The sequence below is a fragment of the Coenobita brevimanus genome, chromosome 15, assembly GCF_032717465.1.
Source record: "Coenobita brevimanus isolate Jiangsu-jjx chromosome 15, ASM3271746v2, whole genome shotgun sequence".
NCBI classification, from domain to species: Eukaryota; Metazoa; Arthropoda; class Malacostraca; order Decapoda; family Coenobitidae; genus Coenobita; species Coenobita brevimanus.
The window spans coordinates 31,159,886-31,175,295 of NC_136968.1; the positions used below are offsets into that span (position 1 = coordinate 31,159,886).

General features: G+C 42.8%; 1 protein-coding gene across 1 annotated transcript in view; it reads left to right on the plus strand.

The window, feature by feature from the left end:
• The window catches only part of LOC145390724 (uncharacterized), a 94,097-nt gene extending 79,450 nt beyond the window's left edge, over positions 1–14,647 (plus strand). The window contains exon 3 of the mRNA XM_080265518.1: positions 13,609–14,647. Within this exon, the coding sequence (XP_080121644.1) occupies positions 13,609–14,647 (1,039 nt within the window). The remainder of the gene's footprint in view (positions 1–13,608) is intronic.
• The last annotated feature ends 763 nt before the right edge of the window (positions 14,648–15,410 follow it).

Consider the following 15,410-nt stretch of genomic DNA (forward strand, 5'->3'; position numbering starts at 1 on the left):
CCCAGAAATCTGTTCTATCTATCTGTTGCCAGACGCCATAATACCATAATGGGTGGCCATTTGACTCTGAGTTATTTGTTTTACGGGAGGGGTCACTAACCCTCCACCAACCCACTTGTTGACATGTAGGGAGCATGTATGGTCTGGTTATATGGTTACCATCCAGCGTTGTAAATGGTTTCTTGGCTTACAGGAAACCATTTGGCTTGTCTCTCAGTATCAAGCCACCTGTAAAGGAAAGAAAGGCAATAACAAGTGACAGGAAAGATGGGTGAAATAGGAAGACAGGAGGGCAGGCACAGAAAAAGAATGATAGAGGCTAAGAAAGAAGTAAGCACTACATCCAGTGAGTGGATGATGGTCGCCATCACCTGCCACAATTTTTGTGTGTGTGTATGGGTGTGTGTATGTGCGCATGTTAAATGATTACTGCTTGGAAATTAATATTTGGTATTTTTCAATAAACCACTAACTTTGTATGTCTTGGCTGTCATCTCTCAATGTCAGGAGAGGCAACAGCTCCCTGAACTTCATCCAACCACTTCTCACCCTAGCCACAGAGCTAGCTCCATCCCCACCTCCAGCACATAACATGTCTCCCAAATAACAAACTCTTCCACACATTCGAGAGACTCACCAGCAAGTTCAATCCTTTCATGCCTGACAATCTCCACCTGCTTTCCCCAACACACCGCACACATAAAATCAGCATTATCTCGCAGTCTACCTCTAATACCACTATATCTCTTATGCAGCCATTTATCACAAACACTGCACAAGATGGAATTACTTCCCATACCCTTGTGGCAAACTGCACATGGCCGCTCTACCTAGAAATAATCTGAAAAATATAACAGACTATCAGGAAGAACTGATTTGGTACAGTGCTTTTACTGCTTAAAGTAAAACATATGTTTAGCCCCCTCAATGGCTGTGGGTTCAGATATTTGCATGCTCCCATGGTTGGCCTTGGGACCATTTTTTAAAGTTCTAAAATCAATTTCTTTATCTTACATATGTAAAAAGACTCATCTGTCACACCTGGCTTTCCCCCCCCCCCCCAACCCATCCTGTGATTTGCTATGATTCGTGTAAGAATTAATAAAATTATGAGGAGATGCAAGGGAGTGCAAGGGACAGCATGGTGGAATGATGAGGTGAAACGAGCTGTGGAACAAAAGAAGAAGGCATATAGTGAATGGTTAGCGAGTAGAGGTAGGGGAGAAGATGAGAGAGAGAAGAGAGAGGTATATGTGAGCAGGAGAAGGGAGGCTAAGAGACTGGTGAAGGAGAGTAAAAAGAAAGTGGATGAAGAGTTTGGGAGGAATCTGAGTGTGAAATGGAGGGAGAGTAAGAAATTGTTTTGGAAGGAGGTAAAGAAAGTAAGGCAGTGTGAAAGGGGAAATAGTAGGGGAGTGAAAGATAGGAATAATAGATTGTTGGTGGAGAAGAGAGAGAAACTGAGGAGATGGAAGGAGCACTTTGAGGATTTGTTGAATGTGGAGAGTGAGAGCAGTGCGAGTATAAGTGGTTGGGGAATGGCTGGGAGAAGAAGAGATGAGAGGAGGGAGGAAGAGATCAATAGGGTGGAAGTAGTGGAAGCGATGAAGAAGATTAAGTTGGGAAAGGCCCCAGGAATTTATGGAGTGTGTGGTGAAATGCTTAGGTATGGGGGTGAGATTGTTGTGGAGTGGATATGGAAGTTGTGTATATTGGCTTGGGAAGAGGGAAGGGTTCCAGAGGACTGGAAATCAGGTATAATTGTTCCTCTGTACAAAGGAAAAGGGGAGAGAGAAGTATGTGGTAACCGTAGGGGTATTTGCCTACTTAGTGTGACTGGTAAAATATATGGTAGATTACTCATTGATAGGGTTGGGCATATGACAGAGGAGCTAGTTGGAGAAGAACAAGGGGTATTTAGTAAAGGAAAAGGGTGTGTAGCTCAGATATTTGTTCTAAGATGTTTAGTGGAGAAGTATCTAGAGAAGGGAAGGAAAGTGTATGCTGCCTTCATGGACGTGGAGAAAGCTTATGACAGAATAGATAGGCAAGGTATGTGGAAGGTATTAAGAATATATGGAGTGGAGGGGAAATTGTTGAGTGCTGTGAAGAGTATGTACGAGGGAGCTAGGGCTACGGTGCGAGTGGATGGTGAGCTGAGTGAGTTCTTTGATCTCAGTGTGGGACTGAAACAGGGTTGTGTGATGTCTCCATGGCTGTTTAATATATACATGGATGGGGTTGTAAAGGAGGTGCAGGGTAGGGCAGTGGATGTGGGGGTGGCTCTAATGAATGAGGGTGAGATTTGGAAGCTTCCGGTGTTGCTGTTTGCTGATGATACAGTACTGTTGAGTGAAGATGAATGGGAGTTGCAAGGTTTGGTGAATGAATTTGGGACAGTGTGTAGGAGGAGGAATCTGAAAGTTAATGTAAACAAAAGTAAAGTTATGGTATTTGAGAGGAATGAAGTCACAGAGTGTGCAGTGAGGTTGTTGGATGGTGAGGATATGGAGAATGTGAGTGCATTCAAGTACTTGGGTAGTGTGATGAGTAAGGATGGAACTTTGGGGGATGAAGTGCGTGAAAGGGTACAGCAGGGAAGGAAGGTTGTTGGTACACTGAAAGCAGTGATGAGAAATAGGGAGGTGAGAAATAGGGAGGTGAGACTGAGGATGAGATGGAGGGATGGGGTGGAGAGGTATATGAGAGAGGGGGGTGTGAGTTGGGAGCAGGGTAGTGAAATGGCGGGGGACAGGGCGACTTGGAGGCGATTTGTTTGTGGCCACCCCAAACGGGATTGAGGCGTCTGGCAATAGATAGATAGATAGATAGAGTATGGAAGTTAAGAAGTCACTGCATGATAGTACTGTATTGTGATCCCTACCCTGACGTATGGGAGCGAGGCATGGACCTTGCAAGAGGGGAACAAGTCAAGAGTGAGAGCAGTGGAAATGAGTTACTTGAAAGGAGCATGTGGAGTGACGTGGAGGGACAGGTTGACGAATGAAGAAGTGAAGGAACGTTGTGGGGTGGATGTGGATGTGGTTGAGAAGATTAGGAGAAATACACTGAGGCGGTTTGGACATGTGAGGAGAATGGAGAATGAAAGACTGACTAAGAGGGTGTATGTAGGTGAGGTGGAGCGAGGGAGAGGGAGGGGTAGACCGAGGATGAGGTGGAGGGATGGAGTTGAGAGGTATATGAGGGCGGGGGGGGTGAGTTGGGGGGAGGGTAGTCAAATGGTGGGTGACAGAGCGGCTTGGAGGCGTTTTGTCTGCAGCCACCCTTTGCGGGATTAGGGCGTCGGGCTATAGATAGATAGATAGATAGGTTACGTATGATATGGTGCTTAAAGAACAAGTCATGAAAAAGAGGACTTATGTACCTAGGAGGAAAACATGGAGGCTGAAAAACCAAGTACAGTAGAAGTCCGATTTTTCGGCATCTATGGGACCAGGCAAGTGCCGAAATATCAAAATTGCCGAATTATCGAAAACCCTACCCACTCAGTACCTTATATGTTTCGGTGAACACTATCATCATTACTCATATCATTACAAATGTGTTTGGAGAGAGTACTGTATACTGTTTGATACTGTACAATACTGTAATGAATACAGTACTATACATGAATATGAAAAATAAAGAAATTAGTGAACATACTGTATATAAATGTAATGGTACAGTAGGCCTACAAGTTCACATGCACTTACCTAAACTTATAGTAGGTTCCTTATTTACATATGTACAATAGAAGGGGTTGATTGGAGTCTGCTACTGCTGGAAGAAGTCCCCAGCAGTAGAGGGTCCTGCAACAGGCTCTAAGGACTCTTCTCCCTGTTGCTGCGACAGTAGAGCTTGAGGTTCAGAGACTGCTGTTGGTGATGGAGAGGAGGGAGCAGAGGAGCTTACGTTAAACTCATCCATAATCTGTTTCCTACTCATGCCAGCCTCTAATTTTTTCAACAGCTCGATTTTCCGAGCAATAGTCAACATCTTATGTGTACGCTTCTTGCTAACACCAGTTAACTTTCCACACGTGGAGGCCATTTTCAAAGCACGCAGAAGATGTTTATACTGTTCACAACACACGGCTGGTCCACTCAGGTGTTACAAAGCTCCTGTCTGATGTTACGGTGCTTACAGCACACTCGAATAGTAATTTCAGAGGTATTTCGGTACGAAGTTCACAAAGCACACAGAAGAATCAAGAGAAGTCGGCAGCAGCACGGCAACAACTCGGAAGAATGGCAAAACAGATTCTCTTTCCCATGCTAGACTCACTACATGTTTGTCCTCTCTTTATGCTGTAGGAGAAAGAGCTAGCCTCTGAGCTTCATGGCAGTGGTAGACTCGTTCCATCACTTTCACTATCTCACTCACTAAGGCGGGTAAAGGTGGGTAGCTAGCTGGCGAGCCTCATGGAGAATTTCAAGACTGACGAAAAAAATCGGAGAATCTGCCGAACGATCGGAGATTTTCGTAAATGGGACTATTTCTCAAAACTGCCGAAATGTCAGATTTGCCGGGGAATTGGATGCCGAAATATTGGACTTTTACTGTAGTAAGGCATGCCTTCTATAGCGAGTTGAGGAGAGTGGTGGCTGAACAGGGAGCTGTAGACAGAGGCGTTAATGAACAGAACAGAGCCCTCAAGAACAATTTCTTGAGAGTTACTGATGTAACATGCAGTTGGACAAGAGGACCACCAAGACATAAAGACCTTGGTGGTGGGATGAGGGTGTAGAAGCTGCAGTTAAGGAAAAACGAAGGCTTTTCCGGGAATGGAAGGGTGGTAGCTAAGAGGAATATTTGGCTGCCAAGCGGAGGGCTAGAAGAGAGGTATACAAGGCAAAGTCCGAGTCACAGAGACTTTTACTTGATAACCTAAATCATGGGGAAAGGAAAAATATGATATTTAGGGTGGCAGGTCAGGTGAAGATGGATAATCGGGATATTATAGGTGAGCAGTGTATGAAGAATGATGAAGTAAGGGTAGTGGTGAACAGTGAGGATATTAAAGATGCATGGAGAGAGCATTATAACCAGTTGTTGAATGAGGAGTTTGACTGGGACAGGGAAGGTTTGGAGCCAGCAGATTCAGTGTCTGGCCCTTGGCCTTTGATTGATGCTGCTACTGTGAGTGAGGCAATAGACAGGATGAAGGTGGGGAAGGCAGCATGTATGTCTGGGTTGACTGCCGAAATGTTGAAGGCCTCAGGCGATATATGGGTGAGGTTAGTCACTGACCTGATAAATAGGATTATTTATGAGTGTGTTGTCCCAGATAATTGGCTGAAGAGTGTAATTGTAAATGTGTATAAAGGGAAGGGTGATGCCCTGGAAAGAGAAAATTATAGAGGTATAAAGCTTTTAGATCAGATAATGAAGGTAATGGAGAGAGTTTTAGAAGGTATGATTAGAGAAAGAGTGAATATTGATGAGATGCAGTTTGGGCTTATACCAGGTAGGGGGACCACTGATGCTAAATTGTTCGACAGCTTCAGGAAAAATATATTGGTAGGAGAAGGGATCTTTATTTTGTTTTTGTTGATTTGGAAAAGGCCTTTGACAGAGTCCCTAGAGAGGTGGTGAAGTGGGCAATGAGAAAGCTTGGCTTGGAAGAGTGGCTGGTTGGGGTGGTTACGGCTATGTATGTGGGTGCTCACACCCAGGTAAGAGTGAATGGAGATTTGAGTGATGAGTTTTCCGTGAATGTTGGTGTGCATCAGGGGTCAGTCTTGAGTCCCATGTTGTTTATCATGGTACTTGAAGCCCTTTTACGTGACTTTAGAAACAGACTTCCGTGGGAGTTGTTGTATGCTGATGATTTGGTGTTGATTGCAGAGAACGAAAGGGAGGCGGAGGAAAGGTTTAGGAAGTGGAGAGATGGTATGGGGCACAAGGGTTTAAGGGTAAATGCAGATAAAACAAAAGTGATGGTATGTAGGGTTGGTGGTGGTACTGTCAAAGACGATGGAGAGGGGCCATGTGCAGTTTGCCACAAGGGCGTGGGAAGTAATTCCATCTTGTGCGGTGTGTGTGATAAATGGGTGCATAAGAGATGTAGTGGTATCAGAGGAAGACTGCGAGATAATGCTGATTTTATGTGTACGGCGTGTCGGGGTGAGCAGGTGGAGATTGTCAGACGTGAAAGGATTGAACTTGCTGGTGAATCTCTTGAATGTGTGGAAGAGTTTTGTTATTTGGAAGACATGTTGTGTGCTGGAGGTGGGGCTGGAACTAGCTCTGTGGCTAGGGTGAGAAGTGGTTGGAAGAAGTTCAGGGAGCTCTTGCCTTTCCTGACATTGAGAGGACTCTCCCTACGTGCTAAGGGGTCTTTGTATGCAGCACGTGTAATCCTGTATGGTAGTGAGACCTTGGCAGTGAAGGAGGAAGATATTCGCCAGCTCATACGTACAGAAATGACAATGATTAGGTGGATGTGCAGTGCGTCCCTGCGCCCAAGTCCTGGAGGGGCAGGGTTAACGATGGAAGAGTTGAGAGGTAGGATGGGACTGGAATGTATTGGTGTTGTGATGAGGAGAGGTAGATTGAGATGGTTTGGACATGTGGAGAGGATGGAGGATGATAATTGGGTGAGGGAGGTGAGAAGTGTTAATATTGGGGGTGGGGTTATGAGGGATAGACGGAGAAAGACGGAACGAGGTCATTAAGTGTGACCTCAGGGTTAAGGGACTGAACAGGGAGGCTGCAATGGATCGTGCAGCATGGAGAGCAGCCATTAGGTGACCAAGGCCGACACATGCAAGCATGTTGGAGCCTTTAAAAACGAAAACAAAAACGTGTTACATCAGCATGAAAACATTGGCGAAAACATATGGGACGAAATGAACTGTGAATGCCAGACTGCTTGAGGTGGTAGAGTCGTGTAAACACACCAGTGACCCTCGTTCCCTTCCCATAATTGCTCGTAGTGTTTTATAGCTCACCCTAACTCAACGTCACTTACACCAGTTCAGTAACGAGTTGTTCAGGGCCAGTAGCAATGAAAGCGATAATGGAATACATTATTGTTTGTATCAGTCCTCTCTCTTTCACACATACACATAAGAACAAACAAAAGAATGAGCTGTAAATGTACACCAAGGAGCAGAAATGACTGTGCTCAGTCGGTCCGACTGATACAGAACGAAGAATGTGGAACTGAATGCTAACCTACGACATCATGTGGGACGAAAGAGTAATTTTTTTCTGATTAGCAAACATTTTTGTTCCATATCGTCTCTTAAAATTGTAAAACCCATAATCTTTCAAGTAAGCATACAGCCTAAAGACCTTACAAATTCAGATCATATTCCTCTAGTTTGTCTGAGTATTTTTCTGACTATTTTTTGGGTGGTAAATTATGTTCTGTTGCAGAAAGAAACTTACCCCAAATTAGGGCGCATGTAACATAAGCATGTAAACATCGGCGACTACATCTGGAGTGAAGAGAACGCCTGACTGATGGGATGGTAGAGTAGGGTAATGTACACACACCAGTGACCTTCGTTCCCTTCTTGTAATTGTTCGCAATTTTTTTATAATGCCATACCTCAATGTCATTGACAGCGAAACAGTGAAGTGTTGTCCAAGGCCGGCAGCTATGAAGGGGTTAATGGAATACTGTATGAAAAGTTCAAAATGGGCGCGGCGCATAGTGCTGCACTAGCTTGCCAAGAGAAAATTAACTAACCCCTCTCTGGTAAACAAATTTTTGTGCGCTTCTCAGTTGAGTCCATGTCCCTCCTCTCCTCACAGCCTCACTGTACGTGAAGATATTTTCGCAGCCCATCACCTTTTCGTATTGTTTCGCCATGCCTCCCAAGCACCCTGCATCATCTCCAGCATGGGGGGAGCCCGCTGCAAAGAAGCAGCAGCACAGTACTTTAATTCTGGAAAGGAAATTGGAAATTATAAGACCCGATGAGGAGAGGCAGGGAGTCTCGAAGATTGGGTGTGCTTTAGGCCTTGCTGCTTCCACCATTGGGACTGTGACAAAGAAAAAGGAGATGTACAAGAATATGGCAACCTCAATCTCTACAATTGTATACAGGTATTGCTTACTTCTCAATGGGGGGGGTAAAGTTTAGGTGGGGGTCTGAGGGGGTCCTGGGATGCGTCCCCCCATTTATATGTATATTTCAATGGGAAAAATCGTTCTGATAAACAAAACTTCGAATTACGAAAGTTTTTTTTGGTCTCTATCCCTTTCGTATGTCGAGGACTAACTGTATATATATTTATATATGTATATATATTTTATGCAAGAAAGAAGGAACCAAAGGCCAGTGGCCTGCAAACCATCCCTTCCAAGAAAAAACAAAAACAATGCAAAAGAGAGCCAAATTCGAGATATGTTCATTTCGAGATGCCTGGACACACTGTGTTTGAAAGACTGGAGATCATAGGAAGTAGGAGAAACAGACAGAGGGAGACAGCTCCAGAGTTGATCTGTTGCATAAATGAAGGACTGGAAGTAAAAGTTAACTCTTGCAATAGAGAATTGGACAGAGAAGGGATGAGAGTTTGTTGCTAAACGGGTGCTACGCACCCAACATAGAGGTGGAGGGATGGAAGCAGACAGTTCAGAGGAGCAGCAACCATTGAAGTAACAGTAGAAAAGAGATAAAGATGCAACAGTGCGGCAAAGAGACAGAAGTTGAAGGAAGCCAGTAAGAGAAGGAGAGTTGGGACAAAAAGCCTTTGATTCCACCCTGTTGAGAAGAGCTGTATGTGGGGAGCCTCCCCAAACATGAGAGTTGTACTCTACACAGGGGCGAATAAAACCCGTGAGTAAAGTCAACAACTGTGCAGGGGTAAAGAAGGTACGGAGTCAGCTTAGCACATCTGATCTCTTGGAAGCAGATTTTACAAGAGATGCAACATGCCTGCTCACAGACACGGCCGGGGCCACACTGACGCACAAGGGGTGCTGCTGACTGCAAAACTGCAAACTGTTGGCTCCCTCTGTTCAAATTACTGGAACTTTTGGGTATCACCTCGTACTTACTGTACCCTTCACTCTCAACCGTCGCACTTGGCCATCACCTGAGCTGGAATGGGATGAGAGATTTTCATCAGGTTAGAGGAAATGCATTGTAACAAACTTAACAGTTGTCTCATGTATATCTGATTTCCCCCCCCCCCCTCTAGGGAGGAGAGTAGAATTTTCCTGTTACAATGCTCTTTGTGCAAGAACAAATTTTAATTACGAGTTAATGGTTATCATGAGCTATGTTTTGCTTTTGTAGGAAGGACAAGGAAGGAGAGTGCAGAAACTCCCTCACCATGTGTCTTGTTCTTCCAGCATATTAGAATCTGAGTAACAAGAGGGAGGTGAAACACTCTGAGCCAAATTCTTGGTGGCATAGGATACTTCATACCAACTCATTCATAGTGATTTATTTATTTCACATAAGCATTTTCTTCTTTTGCCATTTAGTATTAATATCATAATTTGCAGCAGTAACTTACGGTAAACTCGAGTTTCATGTATGTTTGCTTTACATTTTTAAAAAATAATATAAGGTCATAAAAGGGGTAAATTCACTTAAATTTTGTGCGATTTATTCAAAATAACGCATTACGTGAATTTGAAGTCCTCGCCACTCGGTGCCTGCTCTGCAAGCTGCCACAAGGTGGCATGCACAGCAGTCTATCCCAGTCCCACCAGTTGTTTGTTTTGGTACACAATTTTGCCAGACTGTTATCATGACCGGTAAGCATCCACCTAATGAAAGTAATGTTCATGTTCCACTCGGAAAATCCCAGGACCCTGAAGGTAAGATTGCCCTTTAAATTCATATCCTTAGTCTTGGTAAAAGTTTGAATTTAATTTGCTTTCATTATGGCTCATTCCGACTTGTTTTCTCTCATCACGGGGTTCACTTCCTTCCCTCACCCTGTCCCCCCATCGTGCAGCCACATGGGACACAACTGCGTGGCTGTAAAGAGCGTGTTACCTTTCCCTCCTGAGAAGATTAGTCAGTGACTCGTGTTTGCATGCATGTTTATGTGTGTATTTGTGTGCGTGGATGTATATTCTTTCATACATTTGTTTGGAGTAACCTATAAGCATAGTGTATAGGTAAAAATATGCAAGCCAAATATACATACATACTTGCAGCAGTTGAAGAATGTATCCCTTTCATTTTTCTTTATTTCTCATGAGATGATTACTGTATATGTAAATTATGCATAAATTTCTTTATGCGACCTCTTCAGGAATGCATCTTTCGTGTAAATAATTATTGAGGTGTATTGTTCATAATAGCTTTTTGAGAAGGAATTAGTACAAGATCTCCCAAACCATTCAAAATATGACTATAGAAGCATACCCCGATATCCGGCGCACCAATAATGGAACACATATTACACCGAGCAGGAGAAATTGGGGAACATTGCCACAATCCAAATGGCCATTGATTCACTAGTCCAAACACTCTTCTGCTCCTTAGGTTTGATATGAGTGTTTCTGAATGCGAATGTGGTGGTGCTTGCAGCTCTCCTGGTCCTCCCTCCATCCCCTCGTTTCTCCCCTCATCCCCGATCCCCTCCAACCTTCACAAACCCCCATCTTCCCAAACCTCCCACCTTCCAAAACCCCCACCTTCCAAAACCCCCACCTTCCAAAACCCCCACCTTCCAAAAACCCCGCCTTCCAAAACACCTGCCTTCCCAAACCACCAGCCTTCCCAAACCCCCACCTTCCCAATACCCCAGCTTCCCAAACCATCTACCTTTCCTTTGTCCTTCCTCAATCCCCCACCACACTCAGCACTGCCAGGCATGTCTCCCTCCCTGTCCCCCCACCCTCACCCACCCCTGCTTGTCATCCTCCCCCTCCCCCTGCCTTCCCCAAACCCCACATAGTGCACTGACTGCCTGGCCCGCTTGTCCACTCTCCACTTCTGCTATCTGAAGGCCTGAATGTATCTCAACACTGTACCTCCTACTACCTGACCTTCCTGCATGTGATATTTAATGTCTCATTTTTAAGCAATAATATTGTTTATGAGGAATATAACATTACCTATGGTGTTTCTTTGTCAGTCTCTGTTGATTAAGATACTGTATATGAAAGATTGGGTTTGGGCCTGGAATGCATCTCTGGCTTCTTTCAGTATCTTATGGGGAAAATTGCTTTGATATCCGGCAATTCACGGTTCGAACACTTCCACTGGTACACAACACTGCCGGGAATTGGGGTAGGCCTGTACAATATTACATTTACTGAGACTGAGATTGTGGTACAGTGGATGGATAGTCTTGCAACATGTGATCAACAGGATGTAGAATCTAGGGTTGGTGTTGCTGTGGAGACTCTGGACTTTGAACGTTGCATGTAACCCTGTCCCTCATTTCCTCTTGTCATTCGTGAACGGTATTTCGGGTGTGTCTATGCCGTAGTGCTTGTTGCCGGTATTATGACATTTTTGGTTGTAATCCAGGTGGTTGTCAAGACTTTGTAACACATCTTACATGGCAGTTGTGGACCTGATACCAGCATCCACTTATATGTTATTGATGCAAAACTGTCAGAATTAAGACAGGTGAATGGTAAGGGGTGTAATATGCTAAATATCATGTAGGAAGCTGTGCAGTGCAGCATCCTGAGCCATCTAGATTTTGTAACACCTCTTTAGTGATTTATTTTGCACATTGTACCTCCCTCCTGCATGTTTTTGATGCAGATTTTGTTGATATTAATATGATATAGATAACATGTGCTATAATAGAATGTTGAGATGTAATGCACTAAATAAATCACGAAGGAAGATGTACTTTAAAGCTTTGTATACCACACAGAATACACCTTTATTTTAATATATAAACACCATACAGGAGAACTATAATGTGGTACATAATTTTCTAATTTTAACATAATAATTCTTACAGAAGAATGTGAAGGTTTAGTGAATAAATTAAAATTAGCAAGAGGTGCCTCAGAGCTTCTTATGCAAGCATGAATGCAAAATACTGCTAAGGTGTAACATGATAATTAAACTGCTTAGAACGAGCTATTACAAAGCATCCTGTGCTGTATAGAAAACAGGGAAATGTTTTTGTTTTTGTTGTTGACTAACCCTGGTCTGTCTGACTGAGCAGACCCATCAGCCATTGGCAAACAATCACCCCTGCAGGGCTGCCTCATGCAGTGAATTGACTTTCCCTTGAGGCAGACATTGCCTTGCCACAATGAGGCATTTCGAGGAGTTTGGAGGTTTGATTCCTGGATGGATACCATATTTGCATCTCTCTACCCAGTCAAGATGGACAACACAGTATGCTTCACATCATTGTCCTATTTGGTTATATGGTTACCACCCAGTGTTGTAAATGGCATCTTGGGTTACTGAAAACTATTTGTAATATGCTAAATGAATCACTAAGGAAGAAGTGCAATGAAGCCTGCTGTACCACATATAATATGGCACATACAGAAATGCTAGTCTAATGGCAGCTTTTGTTCCAGGTCCACATGTGAAGTCTCACAGCATGAGGATCAAGAGTGAGGCAAGAACATTTTATCAAGATATCAACACCATGTTCTTCAGCTTACTGGAAGAGGGACTTTGAAGGTGGATGGAGAAAAGATAATTCAGTCTCGTGTTGTCTCTTCTTAGCAGAGTATATGATAAAGTACAAGAAATAGCCACAGACTTGTGTGTCATAAAGCAAATACATTTTATGAATAATGGTATACTGTGTAATAAGTGTTACAATGTGAGTAATTTTGTAGGCCTCCGTTCCAACTGTTTTATTGTTAAAGTAAATTACATTGCAGTAGAACTGGAATCTTATTTTAGAATAATTAAAGTATTTTCACAGTGAAGTTTAATCTATTATCACTTTTTTTATATATAAAGCCATAGACTGCTGTTTAAATGATTATGCATGTTTACAAACAATGTGTGGAGATTTTTGGTAAAGCAAAGAACCCTTATAATTTCATTTTTTTCATGAGTGATACTTGACTGATTATTAACTACAGTAGCTTCAAGTTGTAGCACAAGAAGAAGTAGACTTAAGTTAAACCCACTTTATAGACACAGTAATGCCAGGGAAGCTGTAGCATGTCTGTAATGTGCTGAAACAATAAGTGAAAATACTTAATACAATGGAGGGTGTACCGGAAGAGCCACCAATGATGAACTGGTCAGAGAGCAGAGAAGAGGATTTTGACAGAAACATGGCTATTCCACACATGGAAACACCAAAAGAAGAAGATCTGGATGAAGTCAAGGAAGGCCCAGTTGATATGTTGAACTGGTCAGAGAATAGACAGGATACCAGTGATGGGAGTGTTGATTCTTCAAACACTGAATTCCAAAGAGATAAACTAATGGAAGCATTGGAGGGAGGATCAGTTGATATGATGAGTTGGATGGAGAGTGGAGAAGAAAATCTTGGCAGGAGTGCCAATAAGACAAACACAGGTATGTCAAAAGAAAAACTTAAGAGATATGAATGCCCAGAGTGTCATAAGTGGTTCGATTATAAGAGTATTCTCACCCAGCACTTGCTAATTCATTCTGAAGTTAAAAATTTCAAGTGTGATGTATGTGGTAAGGAATTTGCACAGAACTGCAATCTTACCAGGCACTTATTAACCCACACAGGAGAAAAGAATTTCAGATGTGATGAATGTGGCAAAATGTTTGCTCAGAAAAGTACTCTCAACCAGCACTTGGAAATTCATGCTGGCATTAAGAACTTCCAGTGTGATGAATGTGGCAAAGAGTTTTTTAGGAAAAACAACCTCCACCAACATAAACTACGCCATTCTGGTGAGAAGAACTTCAAGTGTGCTGAATGTGGGAAAATGTTTGCTAGGAAAGGCAACCTTAATGAACATTTCTTGATTATGCATTCAGGTATAAAGAACTTCAAGTGTGAGGTGTGTGGTAAACGGTATGCTATGAAGCATGATCTCAAGCAACATTTACTGGTTCATGCAGATATTAAGAATTTCAAATGTGAAGAGTGCGGTAAACGCTTTACACATCAATATATTCTCAATGAACATTCATTGATTCATTCAGGAGTAAAGAATTTTAAGTGTAATGAATGTGGTAAAGCATTTGCCCAGAAAAAAAGCCTTGCTTCACACATTTTAGTTCACTTAGGAGTGAAAAAGTTCAAATGTGAAGAGTGTGGTAAATCATTTCTTACCAGCAGCAACTTAAATACACATTTACTTATTCATTCAGGGGTGAAAAGGCACAAATGTGAGGAATGTGGGAAAGCATTCACACAGAAGTGTGCTCTGATCACACATTTGTGGAAAATTCACAAGATTCATAAGACGGCCAAGGAATTGAGGGTAAAACGGTCCCCAAGTCCGCGTCCGCTTATAAACCGGTCTCCCAGTCCACCCCCTTCAAAGGTGCCAGTGTTAAAAGAAAAAGAGGATTGGAGCAGGCTTGGCTCTGTGGGAGAGGAAGGAGCAACCACCAGTGAAGAGGGGTCATCTTCAGCAGCTGATCCAGCACCAGCTCAAACAGGATGGGCATATGGTCTGCCCTGGTGGAGTCTGTGGGCAATTGCCATGTCACAAGTCTGCTCGCTCAAAGCAGATAATGAGTCTTCGCAGCAACAGCAGCTTAACAACAACAAGGTTTCAGTTGATGAAAATTAGGCATGTGTTTCACTCTTTAGTAAAATTTCTTTCAGTAGCCATTTGCATTGATATCTTTTGTGTTTAAGATATCATCATCATCATAATCATCACACTAACCCCGGTCTCCTCAGATAAATGGGTTGGTTAGCATGCCAAAAATAAACAAGAAACCAGTTTTACTGGTAGAAAGCCTGTGTGATCCACAAAAGGTGAGAAATGCATTTGATAAAATTTGTATAATATTTAAAAAATTAATATGTACCATATATCAGTGTCAGTGCAGAGTAAGGTTATATAATGTTTGAGAGGTCATTGAGGTTTGGCATTAAGTATATGGTAAACGAGACAAGATGAGCTGCAGAGAACAAATGGGAAATAATGTGCTTGGGGAGGTTGATAATTTTAATTTGTGGAATGTGAGTGCAGTGTTTAAATATGGCAAAGTAGCATTAGGTTAACCCCTCCTTGGCCGTGCCTCCGGAAATTGGCAGGCCCCCCTGGCTGGTGCCAGAACCATTTTTTCATATTTCGAAAATTGATTTTTTTTTTTCTTTACCAAATTGAAGAGAAATGTCTGGCACACCTGGCAATGCAATTTTTGTTTTTGTAAACCCATCCTGTGCTGTGCAGTGGAGCGTGGAAAAATTCACCAAATGATCATGTACGTGCCAGCAAAAACTAAGCAGAGGAGCGACAAAACATCGCTCTAAGAAATATGCATATGCTCACCCCAAAAAAATTTCATTGTCATTGAAATGTTTTGAAATTACTAGATATGTGT